Source organism: Brachyistius frenatus, unplaced genomic scaffold (genome assembly GCF_029030835.1).
Source record: "Brachyistius frenatus isolate BFR_SWC_R1_liver_20210118 unplaced genomic scaffold, ASM2903083v1 Contig_17, whole genome shotgun sequence".
In the NCBI taxonomy this organism is placed as follows: Eukaryota; Metazoa; Chordata; class Actinopteri; family Embiotocidae; genus Brachyistius; species Brachyistius frenatus.
Genome location: NW_027210616.1, coordinates 76,010 through 99,849, shown reverse-complemented (window position 1 = coordinate 99,849; position 23,840 = coordinate 76,010). Strand labels below are relative to the sequence as shown.

Here is a 23,840-nt window from a genome sequence, read left to right as displayed (position 1 = left end):
TCACAGTTAGCCGTTGCTGTCGAGCTACAAAGGAGGACAGTTGTGACACAGTTGTTTAGTTGGGCTAAAGATATCTATCAAGAGAGAAGGGGGAAAAAAAAAACCAGTCGGAGATAAATATTAATTTGTTGATGAATATTATTTTACGTGGTTGATATCTGTGATTGTAGAGCTACATGTGCGCGCTTGAGGGGTTAACGCGTCGGGACCTGTTGAAGCCGAGCGGGAACGATGACGTCATTTTCTTGTTTTAGCCCCAGAAGTTAACGGTCAGATTGAGAACAGCTGTTGAGTGTGTTGCTTAGTAACGGTGGACGTTTAAATAATGCCTGTTAGGTATAAGTGATAGATGTCACTGAGACATGAGTACATGTGTGTGTGAAATATGTTGGTATGTTAATATTGACCATAGTGGATAGTATTATATATATATATATATATATATATATATATATATATATATATATATATATATATATATATATATATATATGTGTGTAATACTATATTACTGGTCATTTACTGTTACACCAACAATAGAGTTTATAAATTACAGTACTGACATCATATTCAATTCTGCTGCATGCAGATTTTTTTTTTTTTTTTGGTATGGATCTGTGATGGAGACAGCGATCCCCAGAAACCTCCACAGAGCTGGAGCTGAGTGACCCTGCGATCCCTGATCATCTTCTCCGTGGGTGAAGCTGCATTTGGTCTTCATGGATTCTCCTGCCGGAGCACCGATGAGCAAAAGATTCAGGTAAGAGTTAGTCTGAGAGCTTCCAGACATAAACTACCGGGTAGTAGTAGACTGAAAGACAATAGACTGAAACTGACTGACTGTGGGAGAAATACCGGTATTGGGGTTATTATTTGAATTTGTTATTTTTCTTTTATGTTGTTCCCTTGATTTTTCTGTGCGTGTGTTAATAACTATAATAAATTGCAGTTCAGTTCCTTGTTTTAAACTGCAAACATTTGCCGTGTTTCATTCACTCCCAGAGCGACCTAAAGACAGTCCTGAACTTAACACAGGTAATCTAGTGTGTTACAGAGATTACATATAGCATGTCCTCAAAAGCACAAATGAAAGTCACAGCATTACAAACACGGTGGGTTTCATATTTTAGATGACATGCTATAGTATGACTTTTTAAAAAAAATATTTTGGACGACATGCTGTGGTATGACTTTTTTTTCATATTTTTGGACCACAGTTTGGACCACACTTTTTTTTCATATTTTTGGACGACATGACTCTTTTTCATATTTCAGACCACATGCTATAGTCATATTATATAGTCAAAAAATGTCATACATGTCGTATAGTATGACATTTTTTTTTTTCATATTTTGGACGACATGACGAGTATGGCAACCTCTCACAGCAGTCTGATGAAAGCAACAAAGCTAAAATATTTTGCGAATGCTTTATTAACGCTGCGTTTAGACTTAAGCGGGACGACACCTCACTGTGTGTTTGCACTAACAAGCGTGAAGTCTATAGATTGTGTCTGATGGGTAGAGCTTGACTTGTGATTGAGAGCTGAAACTCCTTTCGCCCCAGCAGTGAGTGAAAAGAGCTGTTTTTGTGCCAGCTGAATGAAAGCTGATCCAATCCTTTAAAGGCCCCATTTTGCATACATTTCCTTTGCTTTTTACACAGTAATACCCCCTGTATGGGTGCTGGATCAACACTGGGAAAGTGTCAAAAAGATTAGTGAACTCATCAATGCACAGATATCTAATCCAGTATCTCTGCCCTCAGCAAGCTTCTTTTTTTTTTTTTTTTTTACTCAAGCAGCATTTACGTTTATTTAAAAATATTTCTTTAAGAACTTTATTGAACAAGATGTAAATTTACAATCATAGTATGTGGTGTTGTGTTATGTGTGAAAAGAACAGACACATAAGTAGGAATAATGACTAAAAGAACAGTTTTATTGAATGTAATGAATTACTGGAGTTGTTTGCTTCCTGGTAGAATGAGTCGTGTGCGTGTGCAGTCGGTGACGGGAGTCTAGGCTTGAGTGTATTTGTGCATGCTGTAATATGTCGTCCAAAATGTCATAAAAATGTCTTGGTATAGCACGTGGTCCAAAATGTCAAAATAATATCATAGTATGTGGTGTTGCATTATGTGAGAACAGAACTGATAGAAGCAGGAATAATGAATAAAAAAACAGTTTTATTAAATAGAATTAATTAGTGGAGTTGTTGGCGTAGAATATATTGTGTGTGTGTGTGTGTGTGTGTGTGTGTGTGTGTGTGTGTGTGTGTGTGTGTGTGTGTGTGTGTGTGAGATGGCAGATTCCAGGTTGTCTAGTCAATGAGGGGAGTCCTTCAGTGTATATGTAAATAATATAATATGTCGTCCAAAATGCCATAAAAACATCGTATGTCGTCAAAAATGTGGAAAAAAGTCATACTATGTTGTTGAAAACGTTAAAAGAATGTCATACTCTATAGTATGCCGTCCAAAATATTAAAGAAATATCATTCTATATCAGTATGTCATCTAAAATTTGAAAAAAAAAAATGGAATACTGTAGTATGTTGTCGAAAATGTCATAAAAACATCATGTCTAACATTGTAGGAATCCTTTCCATAACAATGTCACACACTTATGATTACACTTTGAACCTGTCAGTAGCAAAAAAAAAGAAAAAAGAAAAAGGCCGACGCTGGTAAGGTAACTTAGCTGAAAGTTTATGAAGTGTTCAGTGGTAGCAGTCAGCTGAGATGTCGGTTATTAGCGCCTCTTCTACTAAGCTGTTACCTGTTCAGGTATCTGTTACTTGGCGTCTGAAAAAGACTCGTAGGTCCGGCTGCCGTGCTGCTTTCTCTGCCTATCGGGTGCCGTGATCGCTCTCCTCCTGTTCACTTCATTTTCTCAGTATTGAGGGGGACACGACCGCCCATGATGGAAGATGATTAAAAAAACACGTTATTTTCCATGCTGTAACATCTATTTGTAAACTCGGTTGACGAAGTGGTTTAGTAGTCGTCTGCCGTCTCTGAATCGAGGTCTGAATCCGACTCAAATGAGTCTAATAGCGCTGCCGTTACTTTGCTGCCGATAAAAGTCATGTTTGCCGATAAGTTTCGGGCGTCGCAGTCCCATCACCTGAGATTGGCCTGGTCAGGCGTCACTAAATAGTCAGCCAATCAGAGTTAACATTAATGAGCCTCAGGAACACCCTCTAAAAACAGCTCGTTCTCAGAAGAGCTCCACTGAGAGGCTTCGGAAAGGTGCAAGACGGCACTGAAATGGTTTTTGACACCGAAAACCACAAAAAATATCTTCATGAGGGTGTTCGGACTATAAATAAAGCACTAGAAACTTTACAATATGGGAACTTTAAATAAGAGCTGCTGGGCTAATATTTTAAAGCTTGGGTTGCAGCACCAGGAAATACCTGAGAGAGGTACACCTTTAAGGAATCAAATTCAGCAATCCGCAGGAATGGTTGGAAAACTTCAACCGGAGAACTCTGGTTTACCGTAACCTCTCTCTCTCTCTCTCTGTGTGCTTTTTGGACCCTGAAGGTTCAGGTGCAGCGATTAAAGCCTCCTAACGTGTTAATGATGGTGGAATATTTCACTCTTGAGTTTGTCAGTTTTACCCTCCATTAGCAGGCAGGAATGTCCTCGCCTCTTCTGCGCTCCGGGGTGATTGGTCAACGTCTGCGGCTATTCACACATATTCACAGACAGCACATCCATTTAGGAAACGCAGGAGATAACGTTTGAGACATAATAAGGGTGAATTAATACAAATCTGTATTATTTTGTTGTGTGCATTATTTTCAGAAAGACAAGAGTTTAGGTGAGAAAAAGTGACACGGTTTGGGGTTTCCTTTAGCAGAGCTTCTTTCTTGGAAAAGTATAAATCTACTAAGCTATTACTCAACTATCAGGAGGGTAGATTCTGAAAACACGAGGGTCTAAAAATGTCAGAAAATTAAATATCAATTAGCAGTGCTGCTGATTCTGTGACAAGAAAACTGAATCAAATTCAATAAAACAAAAAGTGTTATTTATGAGTATTTAGTACAAAAAAAAACTTTAATAGCCTCTTTTACATCCACAGAATGAATGCAAACAGGAAAATTATTATGGAACACAACCAACAAACAACCTGAAGCGATTTCTTTGTGTGAAACATTGAAAATGTCCAATATTTTACATTCACGAACCAAATGTCTAACTGTAACATTTAAAATAACTACACTGCCTCCATTCAGTTAGTAAGACAGTACTTTGTCTGCAGCAGGTGTTATTACAAATGTCATAAGGAATATTGAGTTTATAGTGAAACTGTTTGTGTTTTTCCTGTTTAATACTTTTGTTATTTTAATGGGAGAAATAGAAAAACCTTCCCTGACCTTCTAAGTATTACGTATAAAAACAAAAACCTGGGAGTAAAATGTCCCTTTTCATTCACAGAATGGATATCAGACATTTTCTTTTATTCTCAATGAAGGCGAGACGCTTCACAGTGATTTCTATGTACAAGTGCGTACATGTGTAACAGCTGGCAGCTGACTGACGGTGAATTTCAATTCAACCCTCTTTATCTCGAAGCGTGACTCGGCTGCACATTAGGCCTTTGATTGGACCTGAAATGCACCGCGTCGCTGAGCATTACTGAATCAAGAAGGGAAGACGAGGCCCGATCCAAACCATGTGGGCGTCGAGCGGCAGAAGGTATCCTAACGCAGATCCTCAGGTTTACACTTACCCATCCGGAGGAGAGTTTATAATGCTATCCAGAGCTTTTCAATATCTACAGTCAATGAGGCAGAAACCGCTTTTTTTTTTTTAAACTTGTGGAGGCTGGAAAGGCTCCGAGTGTTAAAATACAAAACCGCTGGGGCAAAGCGTTCCACCGCTGTCAGACATCTTAGCGTTTGGCTCTCTTGGAAGGGGGCTCCTCTGATTTCTGTCCTCCCCGCGTTCGCACCGCAGGAGGGCTGGCCTCCCGTTTACGGCCCCCCTTCACTCCTGCCTGGCTCCTCGTCCCGCTGCAGGAGGGAAACAAGGAGTAAGTGTCAGTCCGTCTGTCCAAGAGTCGAGTTCATGTTAATTCTAATGTTGTTGTTTTTTCCAAATAAATGTGCTTGCGCAAAAAAAAAAAAAAAACTGGAGCTTGTCCACATAACCGTTGGATTGAAAAAAAAAAAAAAAAAAGTGCTGGAGACAGTTTAAAAGATACATCGTTATCATTGACATTTTTAATGTTTAGCAAAGTTAAAAAAAAAAAAAAAAGAAATCAAAAGAAACATTTCGCACAAAAATCTGCTCTGAAACTACAAATGTGACAAATGAAACTACACCCGACACTCTGAATGCATATTCTCTCAGAGAAGAAAAAACAACAATGGAAAAAAAAAAAAAAAAAAAAAAGAAGTATTTCCATGCTTTTTTTTGTGGTAATGAATCATCCAGGCTCTTCCCTCAAAAATGTAGAGATTGAGGACGAATGTTTGTCAAAGAGAAGTCGGCGTTTCTAAACTGAGCACTTCAAGCCGAGAAGGTTAAATGAGTAGAAGTCCGTTTTTCTTTCGGAGGCTTAAATTATATTTAACTTGTGTATAAATTAACCGTTAATATTAAAAAAAAATATATATATTTTTTTTGTTCATTGTGTTGAAATTAAATTTGAATAAGAAGTTTGAATTTTTTTTTCATTTGGAGTGAAACACTTTTTTCAAGCGTTTTGCCGATTGAGTGGTGAAAGGTGAGTCTGTGTTTGTGTAAATATTTTTGAACAGCTGGTTGTAATATTGCGTTTTGAATTCATGGTCGAGGAGACGAAACGATTAATTGACCAATGGGTTCGTCGATCAACTGAAAAAGAATATCAAATCATTTTGATAATTATTATTTTTGCAAAAATGCCCAAAATCCAAAAGTTACAAATTGCTAATGTAGTAAATGATGATAATTTATCTTCACTTAAAGTGGTTTGAGTTTTTCTAACTATTTAAGAGCATCTGGGGAAACTTGATCTCGAAAGAAATTACACATTAAAGCACACAATCTCTCGAATGCAATATTGCATGAACAACCAGTTACGCATCCTAGTGTTATTCCGCCTATTTAATATACTTTCCTTTAAAACAGCTCGGGCCGTGCACAAGATTTATTATTTTAGTTTCGAGAGCTAACAGCTTAAAAACATCTTGAAATTCCGGGAAAACTTTTGGTAAAATGTTCTCTTTCACAGAGAGCAGTCGGTTTTGGTCGGATTCCCCTTTAAGCTCGCTCTTTCTGCTGAACCTCAATGAGACAAACTCACCGTGTGCCAGCTGTGGTCTCCTCTTTACCGTTCTGTCGGCTTGCCCGGGTGGAGGGTTTACTTGGCTTGTTTCTGAGGAGCAGTAAAAACAAACATGAAACAACAGTTGTTGCTTCAGAGCTAAATCTCCCTCTCCTTCATTTAATAAGTTGTGACAGTGATGATGCCGTCTGGGTGCTTCGGAGCGCAAAACATCTGGCACGGAAAACAATCTGACGCCCATTCAATCAACTCTGCGAGATGATTACAGAGCTGCAGTTTGTACAGATCAGTAAAAACGTATTGTGAAGTATCAAAAGATGAATTGTCCGACAACGTGTTCCATCGTATTTGAGTGTTTCTGTAAACCCGTAGTTTAGATTGTGGGCTCATAACCGAGTGCACATGTTTACACTCGAAGCGGCGGATAACTCTTAAATTACCGTTCGGCTTCCAGGCGAGAAGCTGCCCGAGTTGTAGCTCTGGTTGCGGTTCCTTTTTCGTCATCTTCTTTCTCACCATCCTCCTCCTCCTCCCCCTCCTCCTCCTCCTCTTCCTCCTCCTCCTCCTCTTCATCATTCTGCTTGCCTTCTTTCTCGTCGTTTTTTTTGCCTTTTTTATCTGTGGGAAAGATAAAAGGGTCACTGGGGGCTATCCAATTCTTTCATGTACAAAGCAAAACCCGCTTTTTTTTTTAGAAAAATAATTAAAAAAAATAAAGATAAATATACCACAAAGCAAGTCAAAGGACTAAACTTTAAATCAGTCCTACGTGCTCCATCACACTCAGATGGGAAATAATCTTATGTTCTACCACCACGTTAGCTTCAGACTTGCATAACTGCAGTGTAAATCATAAAAACATAAAATGTTTAAACTCAAAGATCAATGCAGAGTTGTACTTCATTCTGATTGAAGACATTTTCCCATGAACGTTGCTCAAGCTTAGACACGTCGACATTTTCAAAGAAAGCTTTTTTTTTGGCTTAATTTAAATCCGGTTTTTAAGTGTTCTTGCCTGGATCATCTGCAGCTGCTGCCTTGGATGGCCGTCCCCTCCGACCGGGTCTCTTTGGAGTTGTCTCCGGGTCCTCTTGCTGTTGCTCCTCATCGGCCTGCAGACGTAACAAATACTTAAGTTCTGCTAAAAAGTTTAAATAAGAGAGTAAACGTACAGCGGCAAAGATTTAAAAAGAGAGACTGGTGTGAAGAGTCTTCATCCAGACAATAACGACAGTATGGCAGAGTGTGACATCATTTTATAGAGCAACGGCCAACATACATCATCTGGCTTCTTCTCACTGTAGCTCTCGTCTTTTACATCCTGGTGACCTTCTGGCTGACTCACAGAGGGAGAGGCGGCTGAAAAGAGACGAACACAGAAACTGGAATGATCAAGGTTGCTCATCTTTCTTCCGGCTCAGTAAGTGTTAATGTGAGTTTTGTTTCAACCTGAACAAGTATTCCTGGAGACCTCGTGTCGTTACGATGTAAAAACCTCTGTGGTGATCGCACGCTTACATGAATGATTGTTTCATTTGAGGTCAAATGAGTGTGTGTGTGTGTGTGTGTGTGTGTGTGTGTGTGTGTGTGTGTGTGTGTGTGTGTGTGTGTGTGTGCGCGCGCTGACTCACTACTGTCTCCGTCAGGCTGTTGCTCGCTCTGTTCCTGTCCACCGTTGTCCTGCACGTCCTCGTGAGCCTCAGTTTCCTGCAGGATGACACGAATGAGGACACACCGAGTGAATAAAGACCAGGAGGGAACAACTGCAGAGCGCGACAGTAAAGGAACATTTCCATCCACAAAGACGTACGAATCTGACCTCCACAGCTTCCTCCGTTTCTTCTGACCTCTTTCTTTTCACCGCTGGTTTACCTGGAATTCGAATATGATTGATTGAAATGTATCCTCTCATCGGTCTTGTATACACGCAGCAGTCCGAAAATATTTTTGTAAAATTGAACTCGCAGCGAAGCAGCCAGTCTTCCTTCAAGCAACCCTCATTCTCAATTTACTCATTAATCCCTTTTTTTTTTTTTTAAAAGGTTGTTAACAGCGATGGCAGCGAACTAAAACTTCTTTTAACAATATCTTGGTACAATAAGCACAAATTTAGCCGCTGAGGTTTGGCCCACTTATTCTGAATTAAAGACAAACTCACGCTCGTCACTGGTCTCTTTGGACTCTGAGCTTCCTGCTCCTTCACCGTCCTCCGGAGCCGGAGACGGCAGATTGTCCTCGCTTCCGTGTTGACCACTTTTCTCTGGTTCACCTTCCTCTTCAGTTCTCTAAAAAAAAGAAAGAAATTGAAAATATTGAAAAAGAAAACCTCACTAAATATTACGATACAGTGACATGTGCAAAATAACATAAGTACATGTTGCTCTCTTCCTAACATACCTCTTCTTTCTCTGCTGGTGTCAGTGATGAGGTTTTATCAGCGCCGTCCTCAACTTTACTCTCATCTTTCTTCTGATCATCTGAGGTTAAAAACAAAGTCATTGCAACATCAAGGAGAACAGACTGAAACCGTACATTATTCTGTACTCGGCAGGACTTGTAAACCTGATAACTGTGTGTTAAATGTTATATAATATAAAGCTAAGTTCATCAACAAATGAACACGGAGAAAAAAAACATTTGACTTTACTATGTTTATAAGACACATTGTTAACGGTATAGCAAGAAAAATATTTGCGCAAATTCTTGAAAAAACAAATATAGAGAAGGTGTTTCAGGCCAAAACCTCCACCAATTTATAAATGATAGAAATGGGCAATTTAAACGACTTTCACGAATGAATTGAAATGGTTGAATTAATGACGTTATTACACAACAACAACAAAAAACACTTAACTGATTTAAAGAAGCCAACGTACCAGCTGTGGTTTCTTTGGCTTCAGGTCCTGAAGGTCTTCCCCTGTGGCTCGGAGTCTCCTCCGGTTCCTCCGGTTCCTCCGGTCCCTCCGGTCCATTCGGTCCATTCGGTTGCTCCGTCTCTGCCTCCTCTGTGGTTGGGGATGACCGGCCCCTAGGGGGTGTTTTGGCTCCAACAACTTCCTGCTCCGTTTCCTAAAAACAGAAAGTGGATGAGCAAATCACCGTTGATCAAAACTGACGTCAAAAACAGAAACATGCACCTACAAAACGTGTTTTCTGTAAGAACTGAAGCTTTCTCGCTGTTTTTTTTAATACGTTTCAAACCCCCCCCCCCCCCCCCCCCAAAAAAAAAAAAAAAAACACCCACACAAATCACCACATTTTCAATGACATTATTATTCTGTCATAGGTTTGATAGGAGAGGCTTAATTTACCTCAGCAGACAGCTGCTCTTTACTTTCCTTTTCATCCCGCTCATCACCTGACGTGATAAAAAAAATATGAAACGGCACATTAATTTATTCACTCGCTCTCCAATCATTATTGAATGTTCTAAATCGAACCGTCTTGAGATCTTGAAATTGGGTGCAGAAATAAACTCGGCTACCGTACCAGATTCTTTCACTTCTTCCTGACTGGACAGTTTTCGTTTACGTCGTCCTCTTCCCTCCGCTTTCTCATCCTACAAAACAAAAAGTGTTAGGACAGAGGGAAGGCGTGTGTATTAACACACGCTGGCGACATTAATACATGCTTCTTTTTTTTTTTAGGTATATTTAACAACTAAATTTCAAACGAACTGTTGGGAGTTACCTTTTCTGACAGGTCCGAGCCCTTCTCATCGTCCTGGCTGTCTGTGCAGGAGACATCACCTGGAATATTCAAACAAACAGTGATGACAGAAATTAGTTGCAAAAGATCAATCAATGTCTACGGTGAAGAAATGAGGAAAAAAAAAATAAAATAACATTCATTATTCAGCTCCACTTTTACCGTCGTTTGTGACAGACGCATCGAGAGAATTTGAAAACAAAAATACAGCAAAACAAAATTTCATCGTCTAAAAACCAAACCGCTCTGACATTTTTCAAAACATGAACAACACTTTTTAAATGAAATGTAGATCATAAAGCCTTCAAGACTCTAAAACGGAGAAATAAAGTAAATTAAATGGATTTAATGAAAAACAACTTACCGATTTGTTTCACCAGTTTGGACTCCGGTTGACTTTCAGGGACCTCCTCGGTCTTGGCCGGAACGTCGGTTTCCGTCTAAAAAAAAAAAAAAAAGGAAACAGAATGTAGCCGGGAAAGAGAGATCACACTGAATAGTTAAAGAACAGGGACTTGTGAGTGAGCCTGACTACGAGCTGAACACTTACAGTTTGCAGATCACTTTTCTCTGCTGAAACATCCTCCGCTGTTTTACTCACAGCTTCACCTTAGTGGTGGCAAAAAAAACAGAAAGCTTTAAAAGTACGGCGTTTCGGACATGCAGCGCGTTACTGTCTGCAAAGACAACAGGCTTACCGTTTTCTATGTCCATCTCGGCCTGGCTCTCTTCACCCGCTGCCTTTTGTTCAGAGTTAGATGACTTTTTAGTGGCGTGTAACGTTAAAAAAAAATAGGCAAAAATGTAAGAACGTAAATGGTTTAAATTGGTTCTGGCTGCAACGCGGATCATAACTCACCTCGGGGCTCGTCTCTGCGACCGCGGCACCCGCCTCCGTTTGCTCTTGAAGACAAGACGCCGAGTTAATAATCGGTCAAACAAACAAAAAAAAAAACCTGCCTTCTTTTCGGCAACATTTGTTTTCAGCGCTCACCTTGTTTACTCGAAATTTCGGAAACACGATCAGTGATGTCAGGAACAGCTGCCACGGTGATCTCCTCTGCGTGTCCTCTTGTTTCTTCTGTTTCAGACACAACAGCATCAGCAGCTGAGGAAATGATACGGTAAAAACATTTTTTTTTTTTAATGCCACGAAGATGATGAACGGACAAAATATGAAAATCAAAGTTGCATATATCACAAAGCAAGAAAAGGAAACTAGATATTTAGAATTTAGCTAACGGGATTTGTACCTTCTCTGTCAGCAGGTTCTGCCACTTTCTCATCTGTCGGTTCCTCATTTAAAGCAGTCTGACATTCGTTTGAGTTCGCGGCATCCTCCTACGATGAAGACAAAACAAACACCTTCAAAATGCTATTTTCAAGAAATATGCCAATTCTCCATTTGTTTTTAAACATATTTAAGATCTGTAAGAAGCCCACGGTTTACTGAAATAGTAGAGAAAAAAAAAAAAATCAAAAATCAAAGTATTTTGTTCTTAAAATATGACATTTTAATTTGACAAATGTGTCACCTGTGGAGCAGGTGTCTCAGAAGTTTCCATCTTTGATGTTTCCATTCTTCTCTCTGCGTTTTCAGACTCGTCTGTAAATAGATGCATATTTATCTTCCTTAACATTCTCATATGTTTAGAGAGCCATAAATAAAAATAAAAAAAAAAAACGAAAAAAAACTTCACAAACCTGCGATGTTTGCTTTTTCATCAGCAAGCTCAGCAGTTTGTTGAGGCGCAACTGGCGACGTCTCGATGGCCGTGAACTCGGTTTCGGGAGCCGTCTGCGCCCCCGCGGAAGGAAGCTGCTCCTCTTCTTCAGCCGCAGCGGTTTCCATCGCTTGCGGGGCGAGCGGATTCACCGCCGAGTCTCCCCTCGAGCCCCGGCAAATTAAGCTGGAGGACACCGTGCTGTCGGGATCCATGGAGAGCAGCGTCAGCGCCGCCTCTTTCATCTTCATGTCGGCGTCCTGCAGCGCCATCTCGGGCGTCACGGCCTCTCGCATGCTCTCGGGCGGAAGTCTCGCCTCCGCCGACGTGCAGACGTCCATGAGAGTCAGCAGGGCATCGGCCTCGGCCGGCACGGCCGGCATCTCGCGGAGCCGCGACTCCGTCTCGCCCTCGGGCGGCTCGGGGGTGATGTCGCTTAAGGCGTCGCAGGTGTCGTCTGAGAACGAGGTGGTGACGGTGGTGGTGACGGGATCGGAGTCTGTGCTGGCGTCCTGGAGAAGAGGTCGTTTCTTCGGCGCCTCTTCTGTCTCCGGGCTCAGGGAGGGAGCCGAAGACTTTGAGGATTTGTCGGCCTTTTCCACTTTGTCTTCTCTCGATGCTTTCTTCTCTTCCTGGCCATCGTCTTTCTTTTCTGAAACTTTATCCTTCTTCTCCGGTTTTTTCTTCGCACTTTTAATGTCTGCTTTCTCATGTGAGGGTTCTTCACAGACTTTCCGTTGTTCTTTTGTAGTTCCCTCTTTTTTCTTCTCCTTTGTTGCCTCGGGTTTGCCGACGCATGCGCCTCCTGCACTTTTGACCTCTGGACTCTGAACTTTCTTGTCCGTCTTGGATAATAATGGAGTCCTTGCCTCCTCTTTGGATTTTGATTTTGATTTTTCTAAAACTTTCCCTTTTTCTGTCGGCTTCACCCGTTTTGGGTCTTTGTCAGTTTCGGAGGTTGTCTTGTTTAACTTCTGGCTGTCTTGTTCTGCTTTAGTCTTTTCCTTCTCACTGTCTGTTTTGGACTTGGATTTGTCTCCCGGCCTGTCCTCACTGTGACTCTTTGACCTCTTCAAGACTTCCTTGGAGTGTTTATCTTTCTTCTTGCTGCTGTCTGACCCAGGCTCCATGTCAGATCGATCCTCAGAGGATCCTGCAGAATCAGGGCGAAGCAGCTGCTTCAAATCACTTTTAACTGAAGTTTTCTCTCCTTTGGCCTTTTCCTTCTCTTTAATCTTTTCTTTGTCTTTTTCCTTCTCCCTGATTTTGTCCTTCTCCTTGTCCTTCTCAGCTTTGACAGTCTCCACAGATGCAGCCTTCATCTTCTTGGCATCTTTGGAACCGCCCTCTTCAGCAACACCTTCAGACGCCTTTCCTTCTTTTGTGCTTCCTGCCATCTTCTTCTCACTTTTGATCTTAGGCTTCTTCTCGCCTTTCTCTTCAGAGGATGCTTTAACAGAAATAACTTCCTTCTGCTGAGATTCGTTCACCTGATGTTCAGATTTCTTCTCCTGCTTTTGCTTGAGTTTGGCCCGTTCATCAGACAAGCTGCGTTCTTTGTCTTTGCGTTCTTTGGAATGAAGTTCTTTGCGGGACAGACGGTCAAACTTGCCCACTGATCGTTGCTTTAGAGCCTCTTGGGAGCCTTGCTCCAACTCCAAGATAAAGGAGTGAGTGCGGCCTTTGTCAGTCAGCTTCTTTGTGTCACCGGAATCTTCCGAGACGCTGCCGCTCATCCTTCGGTGCCTCTCGTCAGAAGATGCTGATTCTGACAGATTTCTCATCAGTTTATATTGCGGGGTCTTTGAGGCAGCAGATTTCACCTCCTAATTTTAAAAGAACAAAAAGACACGAAATGTCAGTTACAGCTCACCAATCCAAACGCAGGCCTGTTACCTGAAATCTGTTCCGACGCCTGGCGGATTTTACATACTGCCTTCTTGGATACGTCTCCCGCGTCTCCTTTCTTCTTGCTTGAAACATCTCCGTCTTTCCTGAAAGGCGAAATTGACACATGCATTTACACGGTGTGCTAAATATCGAAACATCAGGCAGCGATCAGAAGCCGCTGTCTGGATCTGTGTCTGAGCATTTGATAAAACACCTCGAGTCCAGTTTCCTCTTCCTGCTGAGAGCCATTTTCTTCTCCAGAACTTTCCTTTCTTTGCGGGCCTCTTTGGCTCTGGGGCCGTCCAACCCGGCAGACTCTCCGCTCTTTTGTTTTCTGTAATCTGTGTAGGACACGTGGCATCATAAATAATGCATATATAATTGTTTCACAGTTGAGCGGACACACCGATATTTTCAGGAGAAAATGAGAAAACAAAGCACAACTAAACGGGACGAATCTACAGCACGATTAAGCAACAAAAATAAAACATCAAAACATTCCTCCCATTTTAAGTCAATAAAATCCCCAAATCCCGTGGAGTCCCTATTATGCTAAAAGCTGACCGTCCTTGAAATAATCCTCATGGTTCCAACCGATTTGAGAAATTCAAACCGCAAAATCACCACAGAACATAATAACATTTAATCTTGCAAATCATTGTTTGCTGTTCTCGGCCAAAATGTCATCTAACATCAATGTCCCCACTCTTCTGTTGTAAAACGGCAAAAGAGACCAGATGAAGAAGCACTGAAGTCAAATTCAAGTCCACAATGTCACGCCATTTGAACAATTAAATAGCTTGACCGGATATGTATTCAAGATATCCATATTTCAATTCTTCCCAGTCAAAAACAACATTTCAGATACCCACAATCACATTCTTCCTGGGACAAAGGACGTCACTTTTGCCCTTCATGTCTATGAAGTTTTCCCATAACGGATATCTACTAATTAATTCTTAACAAATCACCGCTTCAAATTATCTCTATTGTTCTTTTTAAATATTTCACGTTTCAATTAGTCAAAATGACATCGTTGATACCTCTAATATTATTCATATTAGTTTGAGAGTCAAACTTGCTTGTAAACATTGAAATATTTGAAGCATTGGACAGCAGACACAAACGCATGATAGAAAGAAAAACCTTGTTCTTCGGCCTGCGCTGCTTTTTGTTTACGCTTCTCTTCCATTCGCTCTCTGTTCTGTTGTCTCTTGAGCAGTCTTTCCTCCTTGTCCTTTGCCTAGGAGGAGATGCAGTTTGACAATTAAAACGTGTAATGACACATTACATCTATAGTGCTTTAAAGTTGATACTCATTTGTCAAGTAAAGCTTTTTATTTATTTACTAATGGATTTATATATCTGCTGATGCGTCCGAGGCAGAAACACAAATACAACTCACGGCAGACCTGCGACGTTCCTCCACAGTGATCTCATCATCCGAGTCGCTATAGTAACGGGAGTAGAGGAAAGGTTTGTGCACATACGCCTTGCGGCGAGGTTTACGCTCCTTGTCTTCATCTCCCGTGTCTCCGCCGGTGTGTTTCTTCTCGTCTCCCTCACCTTGATCTGGGGCAAAAAAAACAAACATGCAAACACAGAAAATCATTAAAATCCTAAATCTAGTGTACATTTAAAAGTGCTCCAACAAATTCTGTGGTGTAAAAATATATGTAAAAATTCAGGAAAAGCTCATGCGGGAATAGAAAGTTGCTGTTCTCAAGAGACCATCTGATGGAAGCTCCCCCTCTTCAGAGGAATCCGACAGCAGCTCCTCATCTTCACTCTCCTCCTCAAAGGACGACAGGTCGCTGGTGTGGACAGAGCTCACCGTGATGTCGCTCAGGCCGTCCAGGTCAGAGTCCTCCAAAGAGTATTCTGCAAGGCAGAACATTACGGTTTTCAAACATTGGGCATTTCTTACACATGTATTCTGCTTGTGCTGTTGAAACAATATAGACGGTTATTTAGCAAAAGACAAGATAACAGAAACAGTAGGTGGGAAACCTAAATTTGTGTTAAATTGTATTACCAAGTATGCTAATATTTCAAGCACAAAATCCTATCTGAATAAAGTGATTCAATTCCAATTGTACTTTTTTATATGTTAGTATCTTTTTATTGTTTGTTTAAATGTAAAAGTGTTTGTACTGTATTTTACTTTTTAAAATTCTTAAAAAAGCACATCCCAAGTTCCCCAAAATGGGGAAAAACAAAGAAAAGCAGTGAATCGTCACTTTTCCGAGTCTAGATCCAGAGAATGCGTTTCATGCTTGGTTCTCAGATGAATTTAACGGTTCATTTTCTGTTGCTTGAATCCTCTGTTCATTTTCTAACATTCATTTCCTTTATATCAATGTATACCGTAAGAAAATACACAGGAATCCCTGAACTGTCACAAGTTATTTTACTAGTAACATGCAGAAGATAACACTGCGCAGACACACACACACACACACACACACACACACACACACACACACACACACACACACACACACACACACAGATACAGCAGCTCACCTTCCTTTATCCTCTCTCTGGCTTTCTGTTTGGCCTGGCTTGTAGATTTCAGTATATCTTCATCCTGCTTCTCTTCTGAGGGTTTTCCAGTTACTTTGCTTCCAGGTTTGTCCTTCTCCTCCTCTGTCTGCTCCTGAGCTCCAGCCTCCTCCTCCTCCATTTTCACCTCCTCTAGTAACCCCTCCTTTCCCAGATCCATCTGATCCTGCGTGTCCTCCGTCTTGCCCTCTAAAGCCTGGACTTCTGTTGCCAGTTTTGCTTCCTCCGCTTCTTCCAGTGGCCTCCCGTCTGGGTGACCGTTGCCCTCCTCAACAACACTCATGTCCTGGTCGCTGTCCTCCATCAGCTGCACGGGGTCATCGGAGGCTTGGTTTTTCCGTCCTTTATCGGTTGAAGAACTGGCCCTGACACTAGCCTCCTGGTTGAGAGTGGTTATGGTGTCCAGGATGGACATGGCGTCACTGGCGGCAGCCGTAGTTGGAATCGATGATGAAGCTGTAAACATAAATATATGTGATGACAGGTATTCACAAAGATGGACTCAACTCTTTGGAATATATGCCTCACTCGTTTTGCTTCTAAGACTTGGGTAAGAAAACAACTAAGCATGCTTCCTAAATACTTATAATTAAATTGATGTAATATATATATATATATATATATATATATATATATATCACAACTTAGGGGAGATCCAAACAAGGAGTTCAGTAGACAAAAGCTGTAAGCAGACACCTGCATCCTGACCTCCTCATGAAGAGGGAAAGGAATTCTTCTTCAGTGTAAAAACATAATGTCAAAAAGCAATAAATAAAACATAACAGCTGCAGTTGCTGATGAAAGTGTGAAATACTGTGTACCCTGCTCAGGAATACTGCTGTCTGGTTTGATCTCCGTCGGAGGAAGAGGAGCCGGCGGCATCTCGGAGCAGCTGCCGGGCGACAGAAATTCACGGACCACCCTCTCCACCTGCGGCCTGAAGATGTGATTGATTTTGGGATCCACCACCTGGGCCACGATCCTGTCCACTCCCTGCTCCAGCATCCCCGATCTGAGAGACACAGTTTGCTGTAAGTTTGGGTAACGTCCGCATACAGTCGGCTATAGAGAGAAGATGGAAAAAAAAAAAAAAAAATACTGCTTCTCACTTACTGCAGGACGAGCTGCCTGATGTTGTTTCTCAGCTGGTTTTTGTTCAGATGAGGGCTCCATGTGTGATTAGAGAGGTGATTAGAGACAAAGTTGTCCACTCGTTGTTTCAGGTTCAAGTAAGCAGGCTGCAAAAGATTTTTTTTTACATTTTCTATTACAAATATAAATGCAAAAAAAAAAAAAAAAAAATAAAGTCTTAAAAGGCTATATTGCTGCTAAGGCAGAAACCCCAGTCTATACACTGATGCTTTCATTTGATAGATTAATCATTTGATACAAGAACAGGGTATCTGAAGGATTAAGGGTGTTACATTTATGACTTTTAAGACAAATTTAATGAAACATAAAATGTGTATTTGTAATATACATATATATATATATATATATATATATATATATATATATATATATATATAAATGTGTTTGTCCTCCCCGATGATACCTTATCGGAAATCCCTTCGTATATAAAATGTGAAAAGCCGTTGACTCTGTAACTGTTAAAAAGAAAACGCAGCAAAGTACAGAAAGTGGTTCCTGAAACTAAACTCTGCACAAGAGTGTTACATGAAGATTTATTTCACCCGCATGCTGCAGCTGAACTTGAATGAATACGAAGCGATATGAAGACGTTACCTTCGTGTCAACGTCCGCCAGGCAGTCCCTCCGAAACTGGTCGAAGAGACCCTGAGTTTTTAGATGATTGACGATCATCGAGACCAGCTGCGGGTCTCCCGGTGGTAAACCAGCCATGCCTCAACGCGGTTCACTTTTATTATAGTGATTAAAAGCGACAGTACTGACGGTACATCAGGTAATACCCGAATTGAACGCACCGGTCTTCTGTTGTGGTTTGAGAAGTTCGAAGCAGGTCTGACCCGGAACCGGAATAACATTAGAAGAGCGGGTTTCCGACTGCCAAAATAAAAGTCGACATTAAAAGAATAACAAAATATTAAGAGGATAATACAATGATACGTGATTTCTATTTTTTATCATATTAACACACAATATAAGTCAAAGTCTGGACTAACTAATTCCCCCCCCCCCTGATATTTCGGTCACTTGCTGATATGAAATGTGATAAACCACATTAAAGAGAAACTCGCCCTCCAGAGGCTGGAGCTGCGGCAACCGAAGTCAAAGCCATGCTGACGGTTTCTACAGTTAAGTGTGCAAGACGTGCTTTTAATTTAGTGAATTGGAGAAAAAAAACCCGGACAATTTAGCAAATAGAATAATTAGGACTTAAGACTAACAGCATTTACTGTATGAGCACGGTAACAGGCACAAGCTTTCAGTGAACGTGACGTTAGGTCGGTCATCACGGAGAACATACTTTTTGTGAAGACACAGTTCCGTATCATAAAGATACACGAGCATAAAGTATATTGACAGTCCATGGTTCCGTGTATGTGCCACTAATATTGTTTTAAATGGATAAGGTGTACACCGACAATGCAAAAGTATTGGCAGCGGTGGGATTCGAACCCACGCCTCCGAAGAGACTGGAGCCTTAATCCAGCGCCTTAGACCGCTCGGCCACGCTACCAGATGACAATTCACCGTGAAAGGTAGGGATTAGGTCTCGTGCTAATACACATGAATTATATTATTTTTTTCTTTCTATAGGGCAGGACTCGTCGTCTTTAGTTGAACCCCAAATTCTGTCCCGGCTTAATGGTACATTGGGTGAGTGATTATAAACTGCTTCAAATATTTCAAAAGCTTCCCAAACTGGCCCCCAAAATTCAAGTTCAATCAACATTTATGTAAAGTTTCAACAATAACTGAAAAATGTAACGTCTACAACCATGATCAATTACTCACTAGATGTCCACAGATGATTTTATTATTAGAAATAGAAAGTGCAGCATGAAGAAAATTAAAATATGCTTACCCAACCCAGGCCCAAACTATTTGAGGTTATACTCGGCTTGAGGAGTCTAACAGTAGTACTTTGGTGTCAACACCGTCCAAAACAGAGCCTTTTAAAACCTTTCAGTAAAGAAATTACAACACAAACACCTCTAGAAAAAGTACTAAATATAGATAATGACATCACACTGTACAATATAAAAAAGTGGATACACATGTATACAGGAGTTGGCGTGAATAATCAAACGATAAAAAAAAGAAATAAGTAAAATTACTTTGATAATCGATTAACTGCCGTCATTTTCAAGCAAAAGAAGTGGAATATTCCTCACACTTCTCAAATGATGAGATTTGCTGCATATTATTCTTGTATATTATAATAATAATAATAAAAAAAAACTCAGACCCTCTAATGTGTACCCATCATAAGATGTGACAGGAGAATGGCAGTGAAACCAAACCATGCTCGGCAAAAGTCTCTTGTGGAGGACAGATAAAAGACCCTTTAGAGAGATGTGAAGATCTTTGCCAGGTGGCCTCAGGATTTCTTGGTGGGGCAGGTCGGAGGCAAGAGCCGGTGAGAGTTGGTGCGCACCCACGGGTGGTCAATGACACTCTGTAGTGGGAGTCGGTCGATGGGGTTGTGGCGAAGCAGCTTGGAGATCAAGTCCCGCGCGCCATCCGAGATGACTTTAGGGAACTTCAAATCCACCTGCAAAGGTCAAAATGGCATTTTTAAAGATTTCAACAGACTCTCCTCAGAAACATAGTTCATGCGCGTTATTACCGGGATGCAAGACACAATCTAGTAATGCTTTTATTCCTTAGGGATGCTTCAGCCTGACATTTATACTTTTTAATACCCGTGTTTTTTCTGATTGATATTTAATAAATCATGACCCAATATTAATACCACAATTATTCTCTGATTCTAGGGATGTAATGATACAGCCAGGTTATGGTTTGTGGTATATCGTCAACTTGTTTTACCAAACACTTGATGTTCCAATTCTCTAAACATTTTGGTTTCAAAAAAATTTCGTTCGAGAGACGTTACCCTGAACTCAAAAATGTGTTTTGGTCATTCTTAATTTGCTTAGATGCGAATGAATGTGTTCTCTTCTATGTGGATGGATTGACAGTGGACGCCGGTTTTCAGATTAATCTACTGACAGCGTCTCTGAGCTAAATTACACCTACTAGTTTAAAGCATGAACCTGCGGGACATTACAACTAGACAGCAATGCAATCCTGGTCCAGTACACAACTTACACACACTTAAGACTGTTCTTTTAGTGATGTAGGAGAGATCTTGCATGAACACCACCTAGTGCGAGAAATTCCCGAAACCTGAAAGGTTCATCTCGCATACCGCAGAATGGTAAAACGGCCTACGGTTATTTAGCGACTTTCCACCCGAGCGGTCTCGAAGACTTTGGAATGTTTCCAATTTCCACACTCACTCAACAATAACAACAGCGATGTCATGCAACATGTTCTCCTACCACTGGGAGCAACTTCAGTGTCTTACCCAAGGACACTTCCTTACCCCAACCTTAAGTTTATGAGACACCCGCTCCAACATCTGCGCCACAGCCACCCCTAATCAAAGTGGCTGCTGGCAGATGTTTTCCGAAGACTTTTCTTTGCGTGAATGAGACATTTAAAAGACAAACACCAACCTTCATGATCCTTTTGTATGTTTCTGAATGGCTGACGGTTTCAAAAGGTGGGTTGCCGACTAAGCATTCGTAGCAGAGGACGCCGATGCACCACAAGTCCACCTTCTCACTGTGGGTGTGCCCCTCGATCATCTCAGGAGGAAGGTAGTCCAGAGTCCCACACATGGTGCGGCGTCTGTGGAGGTTTAAAAACAAGATGTGAGCAGGGAGGGCGAAGACACACACAAAAAAAAAAACAAGCAGCTTGATGCGACAGCAGTGAACAGGCGCTCGTAACGAAGCACATCGGTGCGATGGCACTGTGGTCCCTCACCTTAGAGACGGTGCATGGACAGACCAACCAAAATCGGCAATTTTCAGCTCTCCACGATAGCCGAGAAGCAGATTCTCGGGCTTAATGTCGCGGTGAATCACTTTCTTCTCATGGCAATACAATAGAGCATCAGATATCTCCTCCATGTACTGAGAATGTAAAGGAGGTAAGCATTAGATCACAAAACGTAAAAATAGCGCATGCAATGTAAGAACAAACAATGTCAGTGTGCTTCCTAGGGTGTGGTCAGGATTTGGGAATTACTCTCCAACAATTCATTTTGGTTGAGCTCTTACCGTGGCTGTACGCCGGTCATCAAATTTTCCACATCTTTGTAGCTCTTTGTACATTTCACCACGTGGGGCATACTCCAGCACTAAGAACACCCTTTTGCGGTCATGGAAATAATTGTAGAAGCGCAAGATGTTGGGGTGCCTGAGGAGAAGAACGAAATGAATAAACAGTGCATTTTGTCTTTCCTATACTAAACTGCTGCTAGAGAATGTAAAGCGACTTTTGTGTCAGATGTCGCTCAACGTAAACGCGAGACGACAAAAGAAATGTTCGTTACTAACTTGAGATGGGCCTGAATCTCAATCTCCCTCCTGAGTTGATGCTCCACACCCTCTTTCTCCATCTGAGACTTGAACAACACCTTCAGTGCCACAATGGCTTGCTTCTCCTTCACCCGCGCAAGGTAGACGTTGCCAAATTTGCCCTTTCCGAGCGGTCGACCGATGTCAAAGTCATCAATGGTAACTTTCCTGGTGGAAAAGTGCAAAAAGATCACTTGGATGTTTGCAGTTATTAAATAGAAGCAACCAATTTTTATTTTTATTTTTTTTAACTGGAGGGGTACTATTACTACTATAGCGCACACTTACTTTGAAGTAAAGCTGGAAGATGAACCAACACATTCTCTCCCAGGGGCTAGAAAGGACAACGCAAATCAAAAGTGGAGCATTTCCTCAGGTGTCTGAATGTTGTCTGCGTGCGAGGAGGAAGACGTTACCTGTGAGGACATTGTTCACCGAGTCTCCTCGTGGTTTCACCAGGACGCGCTGCGGCCCTGCCACCATGCTCGGGGTTGCAAACTGATGTTCAGAGCAAACAGATACAAAAAAAAAATAATAATAAAAAAAAATGCAGCGAATAACTGTCAAACTTCACTTGATTAAATCACTCTTAACATTGTTTAATATAGGAAACCAACAGCTGTTACTACTTACCGGTCTGTGGAGACCCCTGGGCTCATAATTTTCCTTATTCTGTAAAGAAATAAACTCATTTGAGCTACTAAGTCTCTCACACTTATATTCAGCTTCAAGTTTATATTAGATATTATAGAGAATGTCCGAGGTATACATGCCAAACAGTATTTCACATGTATTTCTAACATTAAATCTTACTTTTACCTCCACTTAGCTGCAAGTAAACCCAGAAAGAATAACTTTTTGTTGTTGTTGTTGTTGTTGAACCACTTGTTTGGAGATGTTCTTTATGATGGACTGTATGTCATTAGACTGCGCAGGTGGTCTTTTATTTTTAATTTTTTAATTTTTATGTCATCCACGTTAAGACAGCAGACAAATTCGGGCGTCGTTGTTAGATCTTCTATTACGTCATTATGTGTGACGTATATACGACGTTTATCACGACTCTACGGTCTTATTTATGTTATATATTAGACTAAAGAAATGAAATAGAAACGTAGCTCATGTGCCAGGGACATGTTTAACTTAAATTAAAACGTTAAAGTACTTTACACAATAGTTAAACAATGAAAGAGGATCGGTAGGCCACTGATCAACGTTAAACCCGTTGCCTCAACGGTTTAACTACTTGATATAAAAAAAAAACCTGATCATGAATATATGTTTTGCCACGAACAAACATTACGCGACTTGTTGTCTTATTTTACACCGATTTAACGTTACGTTAGTTAGCTGAAGTAGCTAGGAACGTTAGCTCGAAACGTACGTCGACCGTGAGCGAAATATACACTGCGCTGTCAGAAGTTATTCTGCGTTCACAAAGTGCTCCCCAGTCCTATCTAACTATTAAAATAAAACATGTCGAATTACCTGCATCGCAGTGAGAAACTGGGAACTTTAAAGCGTGGAAAGCCCAGTCTTTTAATTCAGAACTTCCTCAGCCGCCAACGTTTTCAAAACGCAAGTCTTGGCTCCCATTGGTCAGAATTGCTGCAAGGGAACGCATGTCATTGGTCAGAGCAGCAATCGACCCGCCCTCTGTCATGTTTTTTTTTTTTTTTTTTTTTTTTAAAGGATCAGTCTTGCTGTCACTCATTTCGTATGACGTATTTACCAAAGGCACATATGTCAGTAGGTACAACCTGCTTGAATGTACTGTATGTTTGACAGTGACTTATGTATTTGACAGTGACAACGTCTGGGACTGCAACAAATAATTATTATCATCACCATGAAATATCCACCGATTACGATTCATCTTCAAATAAATTGTTTTGTCCAAAAACATATCATTTATGATTAGTTTAGATCAAATAAAATAAAAAAAAAAAGAGTTAATGCCAGAGAATGTGAGACCAGAGAAACTTTACAGTATTTTGCCTTGAAAAATCAACAAAAAAAATCATTCTGTTGTCAATTATGAAAAACAGCAGAACTTGCTTTTTTTTTTTTTTTTTTACATGAGTGTA

General features: G+C 40.9%; 2 protein-coding genes and 1 non-coding gene across 3 annotated transcripts; all 3 read right to left on the bottom strand.

Annotated features, from left to right (window-relative positions):
* Positions 1-4,037: 4,037 nt before the first annotated feature.
* Positions 4,038-18,168, bottom strand: bod1l1 (biorientation of chromosomes in cell division 1-like 1). The gene is made up of 30 exons (XM_069694186.1): positions 17,921-18,168; positions 17,288-17,412; positions 16,996-17,186; positions 16,136-16,630; positions 15,341-15,490; positions 15,015-15,181; positions 14,756-14,852; positions 13,824-13,950; positions 13,653-13,713; positions 11,700-13,545; positions 11,531-11,601; positions 11,249-11,336; positions 10,990-11,103; positions 10,855-10,898; positions 10,694-10,757; positions 10,546-10,604; positions 10,360-10,435; positions 9,978-10,036; positions 9,777-9,846; positions 9,599-9,645; positions 9,164-9,356; positions 8,685-8,764; positions 8,446-8,572; positions 8,107-8,159; positions 7,919-7,994; positions 7,567-7,646; positions 7,303-7,399; positions 6,728-6,905; positions 6,306-6,377; positions 4,038-5,028 (listed from the first exon to the last, which is right to left on the bottom strand). The coding sequence occupies exons 1-30, from the start codon at positions 18,035-18,037 to the stop codon at positions 4,908-4,910; spliced, it is 5,145 nt and encodes a 1,714-aa protein (XP_069550287.1). The 5' UTR covers positions 18,038-18,168; the 3' UTR covers positions 4,038-4,907.
* Positions 18,169-18,754: 586 nt separating this feature from the next.
* On the bottom strand, positions 18,755-18,836 carry trnal-aag (transfer RNA leucine (anticodon AAG)). Its single transcript has one exon. It is a non-coding gene; the product is annotated as a tRNA-Leu (tRNA).
* A 279-nt stretch (positions 18,837-19,115) lies between these two features.
* aurkb (aurora kinase B) lies at positions 19,116-23,317 on the bottom strand. Its single transcript, XM_069694192.1, has 9 exons — positions 23,242-23,317; positions 22,387-22,425; positions 22,170-22,251; positions 22,042-22,087; positions 21,733-21,921; positions 21,454-21,592; positions 21,158-21,306; positions 20,845-21,019; positions 19,116-19,874 (listed from the first exon to the last, which is right to left on the bottom strand). The coding sequence occupies exons 1-9, from the start codon at positions 23,245-23,247 to the stop codon at positions 19,701-19,703; spliced, it is 999 nt and encodes a 332-aa protein (XP_069550293.1). The 5' UTR covers positions 23,248-23,317; the 3' UTR covers positions 19,116-19,700.
* Between the last annotated feature and the right edge of the window lie 523 nt (positions 23,318-23,840).